This window comes from Talpa europaea (assembly GCF_964194135.1).
Source record: "Talpa europaea genome assembly, chromosome: 1".
Classification (NCBI taxonomy): Eukaryota; Metazoa; Chordata; class Mammalia; order Eulipotyphla; family Talpidae; genus Talpa; species Talpa europaea.
The window spans coordinates 81,507,189-81,531,327 of NC_140073.1; the positions used below are offsets into that span (position 1 = coordinate 81,507,189).

Here is a 24,139-nt window from a genome sequence, read left to right on the forward strand (position 1 = left end):
ACTTTTCTCACAAACTGATAATGAATTATGTAGACTATAGCTTGTAATATTAAGCAGACCTGTTTTCCAGTCCTGGCTCAGTTATTTCCTAGCTACATGACTATGATCAAGTTTTTAACCCCTCTTCAGTTCTAACAATAATGCCAAACTAGTGATGGTAACATGAATATTCAATAAAAATGACATATAATGTGATAGTAAGTTTAGGGCAGGATACAGACCACTATAAGCATTTCTAAATACCAAATGCTTTTATTGAACTTGATTTTTGGTTATTATTAATATGATAATGTTTAATATCAGCTTCCTTTGTATTTCTATATGTGTAAACTAGAAAGTCACAAAAACTTCAAATTGTGAAATAACAAGCAGAAGCATTATTAGCACTGTTGGCATTGCATTGTGGCACATAGCTTCTGTCTTGCCATTAGCTTTTATTTCATAATTTATTGGTTTGAGATATAAGCATTTCCTTAGCTGATTAGGATCTCAGTTCAGATGTGGCCAGGGGCTACTTGCCTTTAAGGAGGTAGTATTTAAATTTAAAAATGGAATTAAAGGCATATGAATCCCAGTAAATTTACTGTGTACTATCTGTTGACATCTCATTCAGCTGTTGGCAAGCATTTAATCAACGTTCATTGGCATTCTTTTCTGAGATTTAAATAGGATATAAAATTTTATGACATGGAGAGTATTTTCGATAACTACTTCATTACTTTCCATAGATGATGTGATAGTACAACAAGAAATATCAAGAAAGTACCCAGAGTGCATTATTTTTGGAATAGCAGGATATTTTGAAGTTTGCGTGATAAAATGCAAGTTCTGTCTTTCACATCTTACAATAGATTTGTAGATATGTGAGTTTCTCTTTCTTTTTCTAATTTGTATCTATCATTTCTCTTTTTGAAAATAAAATCAAAGACAGAAAACCAAGAATGACAGCTATTTGTTCTGTTGTTATAAAAGATAAATGGTAGGCCATATTTTCTTAGAGGTGACAACAAAGAGTACAGCAAAATGTAATAAATAGCTAATAAATGGTTTAAACATTAGTTTGATGTGAAATGCCTAAGCTCTGATAAGCTGTATTAGTGTTAAATTTACATGGTTGTTTGTACAGTAACTGTAGAGAGCCTGCCATGTACTATTCATACTTTAAGAGGTACATGCATTTTAATGGGAAAAATAAAATATTTTTAGAGAATCTTGAGTATTCATATGTTCAATAATTTTTTTCTCATCTAAGTACTTTTACTTTATCTGGAAATGGGAAGGTGTGAGAACAGTAGTGTGAACTGTGACGAGAATCAGTCACCTTGCCATCTATGCTACCATCCCCAGAATCCGAAACAAAAAACTGAGTGATATAAGCCTGGAATTCTACTCCTAGGTAAATACGGAAATAACTGAAAACAGACATTCAAACAAAAACATGTTTAAACATGCTCATAGTAGTGCTATTCACAGTGGCCCAAAGGTGTCCAGCAGTGAATAGATGGATAAACAAATTGTGGTGTTTGCAAACAATGGAATATTATTCATTCCATCATAAATAAAGTAAAAGTAGTGACATATGCTACAAGATGAAGACAACACGAAAATATTATGATAACTGAAAGAAGCTACATGCTAACAGTCACAAATTGTATGATTTCATTGACAGGAAATACTTAGAAAAGGAAGTACTTAGAAAAGATAAATCCATAGAGACTGAACATAAATCGGTTGCTGCTAGAGTCTCAAGGGAGGGAATAATGAGTGGAAACCGCTTAATGGGAAAACACTTTTATTTTGGAAAGATGAAAATGTTTTTGGAACTCAATACCGGAGGTGGTTGTACAACATTGTGATTTTAAATGTTTAATATGTTTAATTTTATGTGATGTGAAGTTAGTCGTATTACATTATGTTTAATATGAGTGACAAGGTTGAGAGAGCACCAGCACTGTATTCCATACACTCAGAATCAGCTGGTTGTAATCAGTCTACTCTGTGATGAGAGTATGGAATTTGTTGTTATTGATCCCTGGGAGCCTGATGAGGGCCAAGGGTAATTTTATAGAGTCTTCTTGAAAGAAGAATTCAATTTTCCTCTTAAATATATTCTATTTTATTATGACATTAGATTATCATGGCCTATGGATAGCACTTTTGATGGGTACGTTTCTATCCCATTTGCTGCTTTATTTTCCATGCTTGCCTGAGATTTCAGATGGTCTCATCGATCCACACAAGAAATTGAAACACAGAAGCATAAATGCTCTTCTTTTGAGTCGGTTTTCTCTGTACAGTGGAAGATAGTTATACCAAAGCAGGTGAATATATGAATTTCTTTAGACTCAAGTGCTTTAATTTTTCTTTAAATGGTTTAGATTAGTCAACATTATACATAAAATGATCTAGATAATCATAAATAGTATTTACAGTCTATGTGAATTAGTCTGTGAAGTTTTTGGTAGTTATCTGTACCCATATATGAGTACAAATATGTTCCTGTAACATAAATATCTATGCTTATTACGGGGTTGTGCAATATGCTTTTGCAAATAACATTTTTTTAAGATTTATCTATTCATGCACACAAGAACTGGGGTACAGGCCAGAGGTGCAGAGGTGTAGGGGGTGAAAGGATTCACCAGAGACAGAGTGGGAACAGAACAGGCAGACTGAGGGAAATACACTGCTGAGGGGAGCAGCGGGTGAGTCAGGAGAAATCTGCTGTGCCATGTGGGTTGCTCCCTCACCGGGGATCGAACTCGTGCTGCAGTGGCTGTGGATAGCTTCATAGGTTGTGTCTTAACCCCTTGCGCCACCAAGGAGGCCTGCAAATAACATTTTTAGTATTCCTATATATTGATTCTCCATGTGTTGCATATCTTGCTTTATATGTTACATTGATAATGTCTAATCCTTAGAACATCTCTGGAAGGTAATTGTTATAATTTCGTTATTACAGATGAGATAAAGGTTCAAACAAGTCAAGTGATATACTCAAGGAAAAGTGGTGTGGGTTCACTTTTCGTGAATACTTAATCATGTTTGACTAGCACACTTTGTGATTATGATCTCTTTGTGCAGCTTTTATTTTGCAAGATTTCTTATAAAACAGCTCACATGCAAATCACAGAGCCAGTTTCTAACTAGTTTGACCTCCCTAAAGAAAGGCTCATCTCTTTGCTCGCATTTCTGAATTAGCCTGTAGAGACAGATCATCACCATACTCGTGGGAGTAGTGACATTTAGCTGTCCTGAGGGAATGAGTGCATCAATTTATATGAAAGCTTAGATTTTATTTATTATTTTTTAAAGATTTATTTATTTATGCATACAAGAACTGGGGTATAGTCCAGAGGTGTGGGGGGTGAGAGGATTCACTAGAGACAGAGCAGGGAACAGAACAGGCAGACTGACTCAAATTCACTGCTGAGGGGAGCAGCAGGACATACAAGAGAGGTCTGCTGCACCATGTGGGTTGCTCCCTGTCAGGGGATCTAACTCATGCTGCAGTGGCTGCGGTAAGCTTTGTAGGTTGCGTCTTAACCCCTTGAGCCACCAGGGAGGCCCAAAAGCTTTGATTTTAAAACACATTCAGGTACCCCCAAATAATTACCAAGCATGCTGTATAACGATGGGGGAGGATGTAATATTTGGGTCACACAAATCCTGAGCAACCTGTAATTTAAGGAAGGCAGCAATATAACAAAAACTTGTACATCAGTGTAACTCATTCAGGTTTTGATGTGAAATGACTTTTCCAGCATGGACCTTTGCTTCTCTTCCTGCAGCTTCACTAATAACTGTCTCTAAATACCTTGTATTTTCCTGCCACTTACTTTTCTTGACACTTCCATTGCCTGAAATATGCGCCTCATTGTCACTAATTCTCAACCTTTCTTTTTCCTTTTTGAAAGCTCTCTGCTCTCATACTAATCCCCCAGATCTTTGTCTTCTCTGGTTCATGACAATAATTTCTGTTTGAAACACACATTTTCAATTTGACTTTTACTTTTGCACTAGATTTCAATATTTATATTTATGGTTGATTTCTGTTACTAGTGAAGCGTTCTAGATTTTTTGTCCCATCATATGCCTTGGATGTAGTACAAATTCACAAAATAGTAGTTGCTAACTTTATAACTCTCCGACATAAGGTTTTCTCAAAATATATTCACTGAAATGCTGTTTCTGGGAGAGAGACTTTGAGAAAATATGATTATGGGTCAAACAAGACTGAAAAACACTACAATTTTCTGCCCAGGACATTCATGCTATACATTGCCATTTTTAACACTCTGAGGAGTTCTTCAACAGTAAAGCCAATTTTACTATTTCAACATATTTTACTTTCCTCCCATTTTTAAAACAATAACCCTACTAATATTTCCTACTCCTCAAAATGTGTTTTTGCAAGACAAAGTTTTAAAATGTTTTGTGTAAATAGTATGTTAATGATATTCACAAATATGGAAAAAGAATTTTTAAACTTTATTATTTTTATTGCAATAACAGTTTACAATACTGTTTATGATTTAGGGGTACAGAGGCATATCTCTTCAGATGTATGTTGTCCACATCATGCCCACAACCAAAGCACCAATAATTCTCCACAATAGAACAATTGAGCTCACCTCCCTCTTTGCTGATGACCCCCACCCTCTCCCTCTGGTAGCCTCAATTCTGCTGTCACAATACAAACAAAAACAAACAGGGCATCCCCTGGTGGCACAGGCAGTTGAGTGCAGCTCTGTGAAGCTGTCCTCAGCTTCTGCAGCGCTGGTTCGATGCTGGCCAGCCAGTGAGAGTCCCACTTGGCGCAGCAGACCTCTCCTGTGGCACCCGCTGCTGCTCCCCTCAGCAGTGCATTTCGTCAGTCTGCCTGTTCTGTTCCCCACTCTGTCTCTGGTGAATCCTCTAACCCTCCCCCGCATCTGGCCTGTACCCCAGTTCTTGTATAAATAAATAAATAAACATTAAAAAAAAACAAGAGAACACAAAGTGAATTTTGATTAGATGTAGGTCAGACATTTTGTTTGGTCTGTCTGCTTTTGTACTTGGGAAAGTACCCCTTAGTTGTATTGGTATGTGAGTGTGTGCGTGTGTGCATGTGCATTTGTGTGTGTGTAGCATACAATGTTAACTCAACCTGAAAATAGATTGATACTGAAAAGAGAATGAGTGAAAGTGGTCTTTCAGCTTGATTATCTGCTAGAATCTCTATTACTTCTCATAATATGCTTGAAAAGTTTTATTTGTACCTCAAGGGCAAGGAGCCTGGCCTCATTTACAAATATGAATATAGATATTAACAATGCACTATCTTCTCCTCCTGGCAGTGTTGCTTGCTATTGGCTTGTTTTAGTTACTTCCTAAAAAATAAAACAGAAGATCTGTCCTTTTGGAGTTAGATGTAGCAAGGTTAATGGGGAAAGCAGAAGATTTAGAGTCAGAAAGCTTTGATTTTCAACTCAGATCTGAGCAAGTTTATCTACTGGAGCCACTGATCTCTCACCTACTGAGGGAGACATATCTCACCCGCCTCTAAAAGCTTCTTATGAGCAGAGTGCCTGGCACAAAGATCTTCCATAAATATTAGTCCCCTGTGTAGTTATTTTTTGTCAGACAGATTTTGACAAGAGAGTTCTACAATCATAAAGTCACGCAGACAAAACTGCCTCTCTCCTGTAGTCACCATACCACATTTCATGTTGTGCTTTAAACTATAAATGATATCACTGTTTTTCATGTCTTCTGTTTTATGAGGTAACTAGATGGGGAGAATAGTAAAAACTGAATTATTATCTATATAGAGGAATATTTTATTTTAAAAACTGTAAATAAATAACCTTAAAGAGAGTTTTTCCAAAAGTCATCCTCATTTGAGATATGGAAAAGTAATTTAGAAATGATCTGTTTAATCTTAATGGTTGATTAATTATAAAGCACCATCCCCCATTCTGTAGATAAGGGTATAATTTTATTTTTTGGCTTGAAAACTTCATCAGATCATTGAAAGGGGAAGTAATAAATGCTTTAGAGACCTCATTTCAAGCTGACTTTTAACTTTTATCTCAACACATTGTATAATTATAGTCCATTTACAATGTGGTTTTGGATTATTTACTGCCATGCACAAACATAACAAAAGAATAATGATGAGATAATCTTGTTTATCTGGAGGTAAAAGCACCCAAAAGAAAATGATGAAATTCTTCTTTATATGATAGAATAGAATGGTCAACCTACATCATGGTCTTTAGGCAGATAGACTACTGTCACCCTCATTTTGCAGAAATGGTTGTCAGTGACATCAGAAACACATAAATCATATCTATACACAGCCATCCTTCCCTACTGTTCCTTGAAGATTCCTATGTTGACCTCTGAATGATGATAAATAGGAGGTTTGCTGTAGAATGTACCTCCTGAATGCCAAATGATCTCCTGGTAGTTTTTTTTTTTTTTTTTAACATAAATATCATGGGCAGACAAAGGAGCTTTTCTTTTTTCTTTTTTTTATATTTTAGTTTTCCAAACTAGATTAAAGTAATAGAGAAAGCAGTGAATCTAAATGTCCCCTAAAGTAACCACGATTGTATATTAATCAACATCTATCTTGATCTAACTGATTGCAGGAGAAGATGTATCAGGGATTCTCTGTCCAGCCTCTCCTCCTCCTGAACGGATGGCTTGTGAAATCCCCTGCAGAATGGATTGTGTGGTAAGCGAGTGGACAGAGTGGTCATCCTGCTCCCAGTCTTGTTCAAATAAAAATTCAGATGGGAAACAGACCAGGTCGAGGACGATCCTGGCATTGTCTGGAGAAGGTGAGTGGTAGTAGAGTTTTCAACAACATACCCGATTGCCTTAATTAGTTTTTAATAGGTAATTGAGAAGGTCTTCTTGAGGAAATAGTCACCTAGAGGTGATATCTCTGTTCCCTGAATCCAGTTTGTTTCATTTCCATACATGACTTTTCTCTTAATCCTCTAGTATATCTGTGCTGGATTCCTATATTTACATGGATTACCTTACAACCATGTATACAGGTCATGCAATCAGATGGATGTTATTTTTTTAAGATTTATTTTATTTATTTATGCATACAAGAACTGGGGTAAAGACCAGAGATGCAGGGAGTGAGAGGATTCACCAGAGACAGAGTGGGGAACAGAACAGGAAGATCTACTGAAATACACTGCTGAGGGGAGCAGTGGGCAACACAAGAGAGATCTGCTGCGCCATGTAGGTTAACTTTCTGGCTGGGGATCAATGGCAATAGCATGAAAGACTTAACCCCTGCACCACCAGGGAGGCCCAGGTGGATGTTATTTTTCATTATATGTTTTTGGTGACGTAAATAATGTTGGGATGACACACCTCCAGCTTCACATGGCTCATGTAGTGGGAACATAATTGGGATAGGTCTGGGAAAAGAGCTCCAAATTAGGAATCAAGAGACCTGGCTTCTTGACAAGGAACCACCAATAAAAACGGCAAGCTACCTGATTCATGTGCCCTGATTTCCTATTTTTGTCTTGCTGACATGTTTTGAGAGGGAAAGAGATGAAGGCTATGAAATTGGCTTTGAAGAAGCTAAAATATGCTATGGGAATGTTAACAGTGACAACAGAACAAATTAGAGGAACAGCTGTTCCTATCATTTATACCCATGGTCTCTGTCCCCAGACACAAGAGCCATTTCAGGTCCTCCTTTGGTTTTGTCTGCTTAGGGCTCTGTTAGAACAGCTGGGCAGTGTGGCCACTGGCTGTGATAAAGATGCTGTTCTGTGATCCTGAGGAATGGGGTCAGGGTCAAGATGAATGAACATTTTCATATTCTTAAAGTGTAATTGTCTCCCTTTCTTGTCTTTTATATTTCTGGAAGGAGAAACAAGTCAGTAGTATTTAATGGGAAAAAAAATAACAAGAATAACAAAACCAAGGTCACAAATCTTCTTGAACATTTGGTCTGCTGAATAAAACATTACAGTGTCGAAGAGTAGGAAAAATCAATACTTCAAATAAATACCAGTTTTTACATGGATATAAAAATGTGAAAGAAAAGACAGTAATGAAATTTGATTATCTGACTCACCCAAGAGTATAGGGATGCACATCTGTCTCGTCTCCCTGCCAGTGGATAACACACTGTCAGGTATTATTTCAGAGTTTCAAGATGGACTCTTCCCTGCCAAACTTCGAGATACTTTTGGATTTCCCAAATTGCAGTAAAATGCATGGCTCAATGCAGGATGGGTATCCTAAAGTGGTTTTCTGAGAAACTCTTACCTAACTCTCTATTAGGTAAGAGAGGCCAAATATCGGTAACACATGTGTGTTCAATATGGTATCACTTCAAGGTCAGGGGCTGTTGTGTCTGGCTGATTAATCTATGTAGGCTTAATAATAATAAAATACAAGCAGATTTCTTTAAACTTTATCTTAGTGATACATGCCAGGAAGTTGGACAGTAGAATCAATAAAATTGTAATCTAATTGGCATGTACTGTGAGCTTTTATTTAGGAGAGAAGTATGCTATGCTGTTTTCAGGTTGTTTCTTAGGGTAAAGAACCATAGCTAAAGAATTCAAGAAGGGTATAAGGACTCAGCTCTTTGAAAGGCCATGTCCAAAAGACTAGCTCCCTGGACCATTGATACAGAAAAAAAATTAACATCAACAGCAGCATAGTATCAACAGCAGCATAGTATCAACAATAGCAACATCAATGTATACTTTTTGATTTTTATTTTTGCAGGTGGGAAACCATGCCCCCCTAGTCAGACCCTCCAAGAACACCGTTCATGCAATGACCATTCCTGTATGCAGCTTTACTGGGAAACTTCACCTTGGGGCTCCTGTTCTGAAGACACTTTGGTAACTGCCCTTAATGCAACCATTGGCTGGAATGGAGAAGCGACATGCGGTGTGGGCATTCAGACACGGAGGGTCTTCTGTGTTAAGAGTCACATGGGACAAGTGACTACCAAAAGGTATTAGCAATGTTTTATTAAAAACATACACCATAATTACATAAGTATTTTTAGTTGAAAACATTTATCAAGCAATAAATATGTCTAGAGCTTGTACAAGAATAGGAGTTTATTATTGTTTTGTTTGCTTCTTAAAGAATAATAAATAATAAACATGCCTCAAATAATACTAGGTACATATATAATATGGGTCAGTAGTAAAGTTAAGGTATATTATTAGTTAATGGATAAAAGTAGATAATATCCACAAATATTGAATCATGGTAATCAAAAAAATTCATCTTAGAGTGATCAAAACAAACAAAAAATGATCTCAGTATTTTCTAATCCTAAAGGTTAGGTCCACGTAAGATAGGTTCTGCACTTTGAAAGCATAACATTGTGTTTATGATCTTCTTTAGGTCCTACAGATCTTTTCTACAGTGAGCAATAAATCTGAATAGCTAGTAGCTAAGTAGACTAATTTATGCCCCCAAGTAGTTTAAAATCTCATGTATGTGGAGATATAAATTAAAAAAAAAAAACAGAAAACTTGGACATGGAATATAGGACATAAATATCAAAAACAATCAGTAGCAATTGCCATTGTTGAGGAAGAAGAAGTGAACAGGACCGAAGCAGAATTGAATTTCATCTTTACACCAAATAAGGCATAACTCTTCTTCAGCTCCATGTAAGAGGACTGATGGGAAAGAAAATGTAAGTGACTGATGCAGCATATAGACACTGGGTGACTGCCATACCCATAGAGATTTCCCAGTCACCATCTTAGAACTAGATACCCTCTTATAGTAAAAGACTCCACCATTGGTACAGGGTGGTGAGTCACCAGGATGGGCTTGTAAAAGCTTTGGTCTAATGGCACACACTAACCAGCTTTGAGTTCTTCCCCAAGAATTTTCAAGTGGAAAAGTGAAATTTTCACTGCTTTCTGTTTGTTATGCTCAGTGTATATGAATTGAGAATTGATATGATCAAGCCTGTTTGAAAAATCAGGACAAGAGAGTAAAGCTGATGCGCAGAAGGAAGCTGAAGCTGAAAAGAACAAATTCTGGCAGTATCAACCCTGCCCCATCCCCCTGAGTACACTTTTACCCTTCTGGCAACATAAGCAAATGCATCTTCTCTGCTTCTGCCTAACTCAATCCAATTTTTGTTGCTGTCATGAGTAACTGAAACACCTGATTAATTTCATCTTGGGGCATCACGAGGAGGGACTTCGGGCCTATCCGCAATGCCATGACAACCATTTTAGATGTGTATCAGAAAGTCATAGAAGATCAGTTAAGGGAAATAGTGACAGAAACAGCACAGATTTGTCCAGACACTGCTGGTGTTGGAGATTCATATGAGCAGATGGCTCTGGAAATGCAAATGAAGATAACTATGACTTGAAGTGAAGCACAGTCAAAGCCTTAAGTTCCCTGTCATCCTAAATTCAACTTCTAAAGGACTGGGATTAGATGCTCTTTACTGTTGCAACCCCAGACTTGATCAGAGTGTCAGACTTGTAGTTAGTGGTCCCTATGCGTTTGTAAAATATGTGAATGAGCTAGGCCTATATATTGGGATAGTGGGTATGAATTGCAAAAGGTTGAGAGAAACTGATATTTATCCTTTGCTTCAAGAAAAAAATTCATCTATGCAAATCTAAACCACAATGAGATACCACCTCTACCTCTGAGAATGAGCCATATCAAAAATACCAGAAACAAGTGCTGGCAAGGGTGAGGAGAAAAATGAACCCTCTTACACTGTTGGTAGGAATGTGGACTGGTTCAGTCCCTCTGGAATGCAGTGTAGAGTTTCCTCAAAAGAGTAAAAATGGATCTGCCATGTGACCCAGTAATTACATATCTAGGTGTTTATCTAAAATATGCAAAAACAATAATCAGAAAGAAAACCTATACTCCCATGTTTCTAAAGGCACTATTTACAATAGCCAAGATATGGAAATAACCTATGTGCCTCCAAAAACAAGTGGATCGAGAAAATGTGGCATATACCCACAATGGAATGCTACTTAGCAATCAAAATAAAAAAGAAACTTGCCATTTGTAGCAACATGGATGGAGCTGGAAAGGCTTATGTTAAATAAAATAAGCCAGAAGGAGAAAGATAAATGCAGTATGGTGTCACTTATATGTAGAATATAGAAAACCAAACAAAGGGTCAGAGAAAAGCAAACTTTAAAACTGACCCTTAAAAACTGACCACTGATCTCAGCTGTCAGAGGGAGCGGGGGAGAGAATGTGGTGAAATTAGGGGGAGAGTAGTGAGAATACAATCGACTCTGGTAGAAGACTATGGGCTCTTCATTGGTGGGAGGGCTGCAGTGACTCTCCTGGCAGGGAATTCTGTACTGTCAAAACACTAGCAAGGATGTAAAATAACATTAAATAATTGCAAAATAAACAAATCTAAAATAATATTAAAATAAATTGCATCTACCATGAAGCATTTTGGCAGTTGTGCCTGTCATGAGAGTAATGAGCATATCCTACATATAATCTCTGCTCTTTGTAACTCATAAATGTTACCTCTGCTTTAACATACAACTCTACATTGCTTGTGATGTTTTTTGAATATCAACTTAAGCCAGAATGTTCTTCAACTCGCCTGGTATACATAACACCATGTGGATTGATCCAGTCAATAAGAGGTATAGCCAAACATGGACATTAATATTTGCAAGTGATTATATAATTCATGAGGTTATAGTAAGATCCTAAAAGGCTAATGAAGGAATTATACCCACAGGAGAATTCCTTTTAGCTTGGAAGTCTGGTTTTCTCCATTCCACAAATGTTTCAACTTTGAGTCACAATAGAAAACATCTACTTGCTATTACTTGTTTATTTCTTAGCAAGGTATATTAAAATGAGACTGACACCTACTGAATAAATTGTCATCACTTTTTAAAAGGCTATTTGGACATGAAAAATGGCATGATATATTCCTATAGCCTTCTCTTTCCTCTTTTGTTCTCATATTTTGAATGATTTTTTATGATTCTCTGAATACATCAGCATACGCAATGTTCATTTGATATTTTGTGATTGAAAAAAACCTACAGGACCCAAAATTTATAATTAAAGCATAATTTACAAATGAATATGCATTTGTTAGAAAATTTACATAAGTGAGACTAAAAAGTTATTACAGTGAATAACCTCCAGTTTTGCTTGGTTTACCAACACAGAAAAATGAATTGCACAGATGTTTTCCTTAACACACACACATGTATAAAGACACTGCTAATTCCTTTTTGCACTGTTAATGAGGCTGGAGACTTAACAACCTCGTTTTAATTATTATTGTATGTCTCCAAACAATCCTGCTAGATATGAGGAGCCAGGATTGACTTTAGTAAAGACAATTAAAATTCTTGAGGTTAATGCGATTTATTGAACTAAGAAAATAAGGCCTAGTGTCCAGTGAAGCAGAGTGCGAGAGTGAGATTATTCGTAGCAGAAAGTATCCTTTGCTTTGCCCTTTCAAACACACACATTTTTTCTCTTTCGCATGTGAAAGCTGTTGAGGTGGAAAAAGGTCCCCTGTCATTTGTGAAATCCTTCAAGTGTGGGTAAACAGGAGAAAAGAAAGTATCGCGATATGGAAGTGTAGAGAGAAAGAAGCATGTCTCCATGGAATGGAAGGACTAGGGTATGTCTTAACTCTAAGCCCATTTCACTGGGAGGGGCAAGAGCTTTGCAAGTTCCTGCTTCCCTGGGTTGGTATTGAAGTTTCCATGTAATTGTATAGGTGAGGACATTCCCTTTGTATGAGTAATAGAACTGATCATATCAGAAAATGAGAACTAGCTAGGGCGCAACTGAAACAGAAATAAGAACTTGTTGGGCTGTTTCTGGGGGTTTGCTTGGTTTTGTTTCACTATTCAATACCTTTTTTTTTCTAGCTGCATTGTACAAAAAATAATAATAAATATTAAAAACACAGAGTTCAAGGTCTTCCAAAGTTCCTGATAAGGCAGGTGTTTTTATTTGTTTTTGTTTCTGTTTTTTGCCATTAACGTGAAACCACCTAACCGTTTGTGAGCTGCAGTACTGCATAGCTCCATTTAAACATTTTGTGTTTAGAAGTTAGCTGAGTGAGATGGCATGTCAGTTCCTGGATTGGAGATACAGTGTTGTGTGTCTGCATTGTGATTATAGACCCATAACTAGAAAATGGCAGGTCTTTTTTTGCTCAATTTGATACATTTCAGCACAGTGCTTATAAGGAGCTGCAGCCTTCAGGACAGCCAAAAGGTAGTCATTATAGAATATTCCAGTGCAAGTCCAGGAAAACGTATGTGTAGAAATGAAATGCATTCATTCTTTTATTGAGAACACTGCCTAGCTAGGATAGGAGTGTGATGGGAAAGTAAGAAATATAAATTATGAAAAAGGCAAGGCCCATACTTTGTTTACCAACTGAAAAGCGAATCCATATGTTCCCTAGGTTTTAAAACTTCAAATTTGTTTTAGAAGTGGCCAGATAAATTAGCCTAATATCTCCAGGGATTTGTTTATCTTCAAACTCCAGCAGCATAGAATGCTATTTAATCATTCCCTTATTGTTACTAAATATTTATGCTGAGCTAGACAATGTCACTTTTAAGATATTATATAAAATGAAATTCTACCACTAAGATGTTCAGGATTAATGTATGTCCATCCCCACCCCCCCACACACACACAAAACAAAATAGTGACACAAAGCGTGGCAAAAGCTTCTTTTCAATCAGACAATACTATGATACAGAAAATCAACCTTATCGTTTTCAGAAATGGAGGGCACATAGATTGCTAATGGTCAAAGAAGACATTTTTTGAAGGCTGAGAAAATTTATGAAAATTGGTAATGTGATGATCCCTACAGGGATATTGGAAGTAACTAGAATGGAAGAGGAAGTTGAACCCCTGTGGAATAGGTCTATCTTATTGGCAGAAGAAATAAAGAAATGGACAGTTTCACAAACAAGAGTATATTTGGCTCATATCAAACCAAAAATCACATTCAGAAAAGCCTTCAGTTCATGGCCTCTATGAAAGCAATATAATCTGAACTTGACCTCACCATTGAGGAGTGATCTTGTTTTTCTCTTGTGGACTTAGAAGAAGAACACAGATGGAAAGTGTGTACCATATTTATGGAGAGTCGATATTATGTGAGTGTTGTGAATAAAAGCTAAAAACAGTGAAGAGTATCAGTTCCCTACGGAGCTTACACAAATTCCTAATGGAAGTGAAGAAAGTCCCTGTAGCACGTCATGCTCTCCAGGAAGCCTGGAGCCCAGCGCAAGTATTTCAAAGCTTATTGGGTGGTCAGAAAGTCATGATATGTTTTTTCTATGTTTTCTGTGCAAAAATGCATCCTGACTTTTCAGACAACCCATTATTTTGTGAATGGATAATGAGTGCTGGGTTGAGGTGGCTCCCCCACCCATAACCCTCTGAGCACACAGGAAGTCAGTATTCCTTAAGTTGTACTTCATTTCCAGCCGTATACCAGGAGAGTTTGGAGAGGAGTTAGAATAAATGGCACATCAATTTAATTTTAGTAGGCCTCAGAGTATGAATCAAGGACTTGGGAATGATTTTAGTGTTTTTTGTGCTCTCTAGTGAAGTATGACATAAATTTTCCTTACCAGAGTAGCTAGTTTAAATAACACTGTGTCTTCATAAAGACTCTCTCCCTTACTATTTTCAGTGAATTGATCTATTCGATACACAGTTTTTAGTGTGTATTAAGGAAAATTAATGATGTCATGCATTATTTATTGAGCAGTTTTTTTCTATGAGTATATACATTTTCCATTTTAATTTATTTTTATCGAAGTATTATATGCTTCACGGTAGAAGTAAAATAATACAGAGGGACTGATGAAAAACAGCAGGGTAGCAACCATCTCTTACTCCATTTAGTTTACCAATCCGCAAACACAACCCTTTTTAAAAGTTACTTTTTTACAGCCTTTTTCTCTTTCCATTTCACTGGGTAAGGCTATTCATGGTTCACAAATTCTTACAATATACAAGAAGATGTTTAATACATAGCAGTGAGAAGCCTTGTGGCCATTTCTGCTTTCAGCCACTCCTTCCCTGACACTGGCAACCACTTCATTGCTTATTATTTAGCTCCACTTTGTCTTCATGTCACTACAGCAAGTGCAAGTGTGTATGCTTGTCTCCCCTCCCTTTCTGATGTTTACCTAACAATTCTAAATGATGCATTTACATATCATTCTCTTTATCAAATTAAAATGCCCATGCCCTGATTACCTCTCATGAAAGCAATAAACCTCAGTCCATTTACAATCAGTCTTTTTTCAGCTCTCATGTTCTTGTTCTGTTGGTTGTTTACATTAGTACTTATACTTAATATCCTTAGATCTGTATATCTTGTTTATGTTTAAGGATGGCACTCTGCTTTGTTGCATGAGAACATGTAAACCTCCTTTCTTTCTCTCTCTCCTTGTATTCACTCTGTCTTTACCATATAGTGTCAAGAATGATATACACAGTAATTCTGCATCAAATTTAGCCCTTTGCACTCTGCTGTCCCCTCTCAGGGAACATCGGAATTCTAGCATATCACTCGGATGTCCCCTCTTAGGGGACATTGCAATTTATTAGTGATTACGGGGAATTGAGGTTATTTCAATGCAACTTTTTGAGACATGCATGTTTCCCTGAAGTTTTATCTTGAAATGGCACAAGAAATTAAATCAAATTGCTGCAAAATGGTTCGGAGTGCCAAGGGTTAGTCTTCCATGTTTTACCTGTGAATTGTTCCTAGAGTTTTACCACTAAGAAAATACTTGTATACATTGGTTTCATTAATAATTATATACATTGGTGAGGTCTGGTGTTGATCAGATTCTTCACTCTTTTAGATAACTGGTTTTTCTTCTTCTTCTCTCTCAACCAATATTAATCTCTTCCTTTTCTTGATGTTTGAAATTTTAAGAGTGTGCTGTGTTTGTATGCTGGTCATTTTTGTGTGCAATCTGTGGACCTTTCATTTGAATTGTCAGCCTTTCAGGAACTCTGCATTTTTTTGTTGTTGTTGTTCATTACTCCTTCTTAATTTTATTTCTTCCCTTTTTTTTCTCTCTTCTATAAAGGTCTACTAATTGTCTTTTTGAAACTGCTAGACGATGATGGTGTTTTCTCTTTTTCTAGGGAAAAAAATTCTCAAGTGTTAGGTCACAACATGGCTTCTAGTATTGATTATTTCGGCACCTCAGTAGTTTATCATCAGAAAATGATTATAATGCCTCACTGCTGTCATTAAGAAAACAAGAAAGAATGTAGGCAAAGTCCTTAACTCAGCACTGATTATCTAACTCCAGAATTCATGCTTTGACTTTATACACACGGCATCTCTGTGCTTTATGAGAAACTTAAGCATAACAGAATTTAAAACCCAAATATATGCTGCAGAGTGCTTTTCTGTTTGCTTTTCCTTTGTATCATTGTTTTAGAAGATAAAGATTTTTATCCCTCTGTACTCATAAAAACATGCAAAAAACACTTATTTGCCATTTTTTGAGACTTTAGTTCTAATGACTGACTATGATCCATTGATTATATTACTTCCTTCACAAATGTGAGCACTAAATTAATTATCAGAAATGTTTCTCTTGGTAACTTAGTGTATTTTTTTCTTGAAAGTCTGGTGTACCTTGCTTACTTCAAGTCCATGTTCTAAAGAAACAGCCACTAAGTATTTAAATATTCTAAAATTTTGTTAAATATCAAAGATACATATTCTGTTGAAGTAGTCTTCAGTGATTTTTGTTTCTCTGTATATCCCTATAGTGCCTTGTATTTTCCTCCTCCTTTTGTAAGATATCACTGTTTTAATATATTACCCTTAAAAGAAAAAATGTTTTTGGGAAAAAAATGCCAGAATTTCTTGTTCTGCAAACAAATGGAATGCTATTAGAATTGATGCTGATGGGGAGACACTTGCTTGGCATTTGTCTTTTATTAGTTTCATAGATTATTTATCTTATCCTTACAAAAAGTACTTTTGTCTCTGGGGCAGAAGAGCTGAAGACTGATTTGAGCTCTGCCTTTGGCTGTGAGCCCTTAGGTAAGTAGCTTCAGCTCCCTGGATCTGTTTCCTGTCTATACAAGGAATAACAGGCATCAATGTTTTCTGCTTTAAAATGCTAAGTTTCTATGCTAAACCACTTAACTTGCTCCAGGAGGCATTGACATGGTTGCTTTACATTGACAGATGTCCAGAGTCTACTCGGCCTGAAACAGTGCGCCCTTGTCTTCTTCCATGCAGAAAAGACTGTATTGTGACAGCTTTCAGTGAATGGACACCCTGCCCAAGCTTGTGCCAACCAGGTAGGGGGATGCTGTTTACTTAGTGGTTTTGTTCCTAATTGCCCAGTGATTTTCTTCTCTGCTAAGTAAGTGAGAATATGGAATGACAGCATCCTTCTCTTCTATTTGCATGTCACCTTGGGTACAGAGGTTGCTAAAGTTTGAAAATGAAATCTTGAATGTCTAGATCCATAGCTTGGCAGGAAATAACTTCCTGCCAATAACTTGGCAGGAAAACCATTCAATTATTATATCTCATCATTTCACTGCTGTGCATTCAAGAGTACTCATCTTTTATTAACCCTGTTGTGTCATTTTGAAGAGTCATTCATATGTGATTCCTTATCTATCACAATTTCTTTGTGGCTCCTGGGTGCTTGGAGCCTGACTCTTGGCACCTTTATTAGAATATAGGACCTTAATTAAGTACTTCTACTAAGTCTGTAGAACAAGGCAAGAGAGATTCAAAAATGAAGAAGAGGGTTAGGGATTGGCAATAAAATATTTGTATTTCTTTAATCTTAATGGTTATGCTTTATACACCTGGGTGTATTTGGAGTGCTATGAACCAGAATACTTAATACTTAAGTGCTAAAAAAGGCACATAGCAGTGCTTTGGTAAAAATGACCCTCTTTCTAAGACTAGCTTCCCCTGCCCCCATGCTCACTGCAGTTCCCCAGTGAGCATGTGGAAATACAAATATTCGTAGCTCCAAAAGCTCCCTTTCAGCCTACAACCCAGAGACAATACCTTGCCCCTCTCCCCAAGTTTTTTATCCTTTCTTAGTCTTTGGGTCTCACCATGCAAGGATATAAAAGACAAATCTAAGAAAATATAGGCCAGTAGAAGCATTAATCCTAGTGCTCAGGGTACTCGGGTCACATCCACACATCCTTGGCCTTCTCTTGGCACTTGTGTGCTCTCCTGGAGCACATGACTCTCACATTGTTGCTCTGCCAACCCCTGATAGTACAGAGAAAGAAGCATGCAGTTCTGCAAAGAAAAGTTCTGTTATAGATACTGAAAGTATTAAAGTCTCTCTTTGGAAAATTCCAACCCTGTGCTTCTAGAAGTCCCCAAAATTTCTTTGACTCACACATCTTCATTGGCAGTGACAGAAATATGGCAGCTAACATTGCCATAAATTTGACTGCCCATTTAAACTACTTCTCAGTGATTGGCAAAGGGTAGTAATAGCTGTTGCTGACTGTCATCCTCAGTGTCTTATATTGCAGAGGTGGGGCCCAAGCATAGGATTTTCTATAATGATATGTATTTCATCTTCTTAATGATCCTTTGTCACAGAGTGATATAGTAGTATCCAATGACATTTGCTTATGGGTAGAATGAGAAGCAAATATATTGAATATGAAAGAGCTTTGAAAGCACAGTGGAATATTTATCTGATCTTTTGAGGGGGAAGAAATAATGGTCTTTCTCAGAACTCTCCAAAAATTCTTTCCCTGAATGATGATAAAGTGTACTGTATTAGCTTGTTGAGTAGTTAGGGGAACGCCATTTCCGGACAATGGACAAAAAAGCTATGACCTCTATTCTGAACTATTTGAAAAATAATATCTGGGAGACTGAATTTTGGAATTTTAGTAGTAATTTATGTTAAAAATGTCAACTACTTGAAGATAAATGTTGAGGAAAAGCAAGACGATACAATAGTCTATGATGATGGAGTTCAATTAAGGTTCAGTTATTTTTTTAATTTCTCATGAAAGATTAGCATAATTCCTCTGTGAAATGGTTATAAGAAAGAAAAAGACAGCATTAAAGAGAATTCATTATGGTAACCAGAAACTGGTGTTGGAGCTCTCAAGTTCCCCTGACATTTAGAGGTATCTTCACCTTGTTGAACCAGTTGCTTTAGTGACTAGCTACTGCTTTTCTACATTCCAGAAAATTCACTGCTATTCAAGTCTTCTACCATTGACTAAGGATAGAGGAATTTTAAGTATGTAAAATAATTTCACTTCCAGCAAGTTAAAATTTTACTTCAATTTCCAGAGATCCAATTAGTTACTCAAACAGTTTCTATTATAATGAAAATAGTTCTAAGCCTCTGTAGTCTCTTTTTACCTCCTATATTTCAAGGCTAGATAATTCTTTTCATAGTCTACCAGCCAGGGGACCTGGAGGAGTAACAATTCAATTTTAGATTCTGCCAGCTTTCCACATCAGTCCTATTTACCCTCATGTTTTGTCTGTACCTTGAGACCAATATATTATTAAATAACCATAGGTTAATTAGAGGGGATGATAAAAGGAAGAATATTGGAGGAAATCGTACCTATAAACCTATGGTTCTCAAACTTTATTGCCTCTTAGTGAGCTGGAAGCATTGTTAAAATGCAGGTTTTCAGCTCAATGGTGAGAAATTGTGATTCAATAACTAAAAATTGTCCCCCCAAAATTTGAGTTGTAAGAAGTTACTCCTGAATGGTGATTACCTACCCTTTTTGTGATAAAAAAATGACTATAGATCTGTAAACAAACAATGCTTAGACTGGGGACAGATGGCTAATCTTTCAGTTTCTTGAATTCATCATATTCTTCCCAGCTAGAGTTGTCAAATATGGTGGCTAAGCACATAGACAGTGGGGCCAGATGGCCATGGTTGATTTCCAAGTGTTGCTATGTGACAGTGGACTTAGTTTCTGCATTTGTTAAATAGGATATGTGTGTGTGTGTGTGTGTGTGTGTGTCACATATTCTACTGCCACACATGGAATAGGCACTGGACAAGTGTTCTTATACTTGTTTCGAGTCTGCACTTGCTGTGTGTAACTGGTGCTATCTCCACTGTCCTTCCTTGTTGGGCACTCAGTCTATGAATCCCCAGGGATCAGTTTTACATTTTTTTTTCCCAGGACAGCTGCTCTCATCTCCCAGATTAAGTTAGACCTCAATAAGTATCCCATTCCCTTTGGGACTACCCCCATACTTTTCTTTCTCTGATAATATTGCCCTTGCTAGATTTTAAGTCCATAAGTGCATGGATCACTTCATCATCTTCACTGGAACCTCTACCCATCATTATATGAAGCTTAATTTTCATTCAATAACTAATTTTGGGGTGGACAGATGTCTTATAAAGAGATAGAAAGATGGGTATCTGAATCCAGGCAGTTGATTATCTGTCCTTGAGCATGTCCTTCAAAAGATGATTTGGAGGGCCTCCCTGGTGATGCAAGGGGTTAAGACACAGCCTGTGAAGCTGTCTGCAGCCTCTGCAGCATGAGTTCAATCCCCGGCTGGCCAGAGAGCAACCCACATGGCACAGCAGACCTCTCCTGCCTCGCCCACTGCTCTCCTCAGCAGTGTACTTCTGTCAATCTGCGTGTTCTGTTCCCCGCTCTGTGTCTGGTGAATCCTCTCACCCTCCACACCTCTGACCTTTACCCCAGCTCTTGTATGCATAAAATAAAAATATTTTTTAAAAAAAGATGATTTGGAAAATGGTACTCTGAAACAGAATTTGTCAAACTTAAATGCTCATAAAAACCCCCAGGGATCATATTAAAATGAATTTTAGACATATATAGTAATATTATATTAATATACAATATTAACACTAATTCACAACTGATAGGGCCTGAGATCCTACTTTTTCACAAGATCCCAGGTGATACCTGTACATAGTTTACAAAGCTCCATCTGGGGGTGGGGCTTTTTAGAAGTTTTTAAGCAAAGCAAAGAAATGGCCAGAGTTGTAAAGTGAGAAGCATGAGCTGGTGACAGAGCAGCAGGTATAGACATGGGTGGATGGAGCATGGGGTGAAAAGAAGTAGTTTCACCTAAAGTGAGAATTCAGAAGAACAGACCTGAGCAGGTGATGTTGGAGAAATACTTATTTTGAAGCTTTCACTTCAGATCAGGTCATCAGAGTTGAGAAGGGGGTATTGTGATCCCTAAACTTGACCGCAAAAGAGAATCAACTGGAGCTCTCTAAAATAAATTGATACTGATACTCCAAGACATTATAATTGAATAGGTCTGTGGTATAGCCTCGTATCACTGGATTATGTGAATCACAAACCAAATCCTTTGCAAACCTCTTGGAAAATGAAGGTGGTTTCAGCAGACTGAAGACAATAGGAGTGAAATATACCATAATGATAGATTATGCCAGGTTTTATTTGGTCTTGGTTGGGTTTGTGAGTTAAATCCTTCTGAGTTCAATTTTTAAGTCCCAGTAATAAATTCATTATATTATCAAAACCTTGTTGATACTTTTTTATGTCTATTTGCTCCTGTTCTCCCATCAGCATATAAAGCAAATGCCTGCCTGAAGTATCCAATGCTGTTTGCTTAATAATAGCAAATGTTTACTTATTGTAGAAGTTGTCGGTCTCATGGAGTGTTTTCAGTGCACAGATTCTGCAAGGCTCACCTTAGCCCACCATGCTGAGAATCTCTTCCATTAGAAGTTCATTTGCAGTATTAAAATTTCCATACATTACATTTTCCATCAGTTATTTTTAAGTGGAGGAGATGAAAACACTCATTTATTGCTTTCCACTTTGCCATATGACTTTACACACATTCTAAACAATTGTAGGAGGGAACTGATTATTGTTTGTCTAGATTGTGTTGGATATTATTGTATTGCTCATATACCATCATACCCAATATTTTGAGTTTATGTCACTAATCAGTAATGATTTTCCAAGGTTTCTTGCAGGCTGCTTTATTTTATTTTATTTTTAAAGATTTATTTTATATTTATACAAGAGCCAGGGTACAGGCCAGATGTGTAGGGGGGTGAGAGGATTCACCAGAAACAGAGCAGGGAACGGAACAAGCAGACTGAAGAAATACACTGCTGAGGGGAGCAGTAGGCGAGACGGGAGAGGTCTGCTCACCATGTGGGTTGCTCCGAGGCCAGCGGGAATCGAATGGGCACTGCAGAGGCTGCAGACAGCTTCACAGTGCTGTGCTCAACCGCCTGTGCCACCACGGAGACCCTGTTTTAATTTTATGTGATTTTTTTTAAAGATTTATTTTTGTACACAAGAACTGGGTACATGTCAGAGATGTGGAGAGTGAGAGGATTCACCAGAGACTGAGTGGGGGACAGAACAGGCAAACTGACTGAAACACACTGCTGAGGGGGAGCACAGGGTGAGGCCAGAGATGTCCGCTTTGACATGTGGGTTGCTCCCTGGCAGGCTGGGAATTGAACTCATGCTGCAGAGGCTGCAGATTGCTTCATAGTTCAGTGCTTAACCCCTTGCGCCACCAGGGAGGCCCGCAGGCTGCTTTTATATAGACTCATATTATCAACTTTTTACTACATGAATTTTAGACATGTAAATTAATCTAAAGTTAATGCACACAATTAATGATTGATACTATGTACTTGTGTATATCCATCATCAAGTACAATCATCAACTCATGGCCACTCTTGTCTTTATTATCATTGTCCTCCCTTCTACTGCCAGTGAATTAGTTTGAAATAATTCCCAGATATATATACAATTTCCATTGTAGGGAGAATTATGTTGGAGTTGAAAGATATTATACTAGGCCTCCTCGGTAGTGCAGCAGGTTGAGCAGCATACTGTGAAGCTGTCCTCAGCCTCTGCAGTGCAGGTTTGATCCCAGCTGGCCAGAGAGACTCCCATATGGCGCGGCAGACCTCTCCTGTCTTGCCCGCTGCTCCCCTCAGCAGTGTATATCTGTCATCTGCCTGTTCTGCTCCCTGCTCTGCCTCTGGTGAATCCTCTTACCCTCCCATGCCTCTGGCCTGTACCCCAGCTCTTGTATAAAAATAAATAAATCTTTTAAAAAATAAAGATATTAGACTGTAATTTAAAATATGGCATATTCAAAATAGTTCTTCCTGTAAATTTGTAGAAGTCATGGAGCTAATGGTTATTTGTCAGTTTCAATAATTAAAGTTTGATGGAGATCCTTTAATTTTCATTTCTCAGGGATAAGCTCAACGTTCATGGTTAAAGAAATGTCAAAGGAAAGCTGTGAGAACTGTAGGAAATATTTGGTTGTATCCTTTGTACCTATGTCAAACCTATGGAGTTTTTTTCTTGAGGTTTCCTATATCAAATATAGTAATATTATTTCAATGTGTAGGTAGTAGGACATAGTGGTTAAGAGTATAAACTCTCAAGTAAGACTTACTGGGTTAAGATCCCATCTTTGCCATAAAAGTCACTTTAGACTTATTTTAATTTGGCTTTATTTCATAAATAACTACTTCATAGTAACTACTTCATAAACTAGTTATATGGGCTAAATTAGAATAGAACATATGGAAGAATGTCATTTACATGGAACTTTATCATTATTATTAATATGTAAATTTCTTAAGATCAGGAAATTTGTTTTTTATTAGGTTGTTGTCCTGTAGTATCTAGTCTTCTACATATTGGTACTATGGCACTTATTCCCATGTCTGTATTTTTCTTGGATAAATGATAAAATTTAGAGGGCAAAAGTCTTCTGATCTCATTAATAAACTTCCTGTGCTCAATGCAATGTCTGCCACATGAGGGACATTCAGTAATTTTTGTTTAATGAGTGATTTAATGAACTCTACATTTCCACAAATAGTTCCTGTTCCTATAAATTTTGCTTTCACTTGGATGAAGTCACAATATTAACTATCTCCATTGGAGGTGGCTTGGTCCCTTTAGTCTATAATTTAAAGGCCATAGATTACTACTTACTCCCAGTACTCAATAAATAGTCCTGAAAATTTAGTTAGAGGAATGACAAACACTTGTGCTTATGGATATTACAGTCCTACCAAACTAGGAATT

At 37.2% G+C, this 24,139-nt stretch overlaps 1 protein-coding gene across 1 annotated transcript in view; it reads left to right on the forward strand.

Annotated features, from left to right (window-relative positions):
* The window catches only part of THSD7B (thrombospondin type 1 domain containing 7B), a gene marked incomplete at its 3' end in the record, with an annotated part of 691,568 nt that overhangs the window by 302,542 nt on the left and 364,887 nt on the right, over window positions 1-24,139 (forward strand). Inside the window, exons 7-9 of the mRNA XM_084247796.1 lie at window positions 6,639-6,830; window positions 8,764-8,998; window positions 17,252-17,367. Coding sequence (XP_084103922.1) covers window positions 6,639-6,830; window positions 8,764-8,998; window positions 17,252-17,367 — 543 coding nt within the window. The remainder of the gene's footprint in view (window positions 1-6,638; window positions 6,831-8,763; window positions 8,999-17,251; window positions 17,368-24,139) is intronic.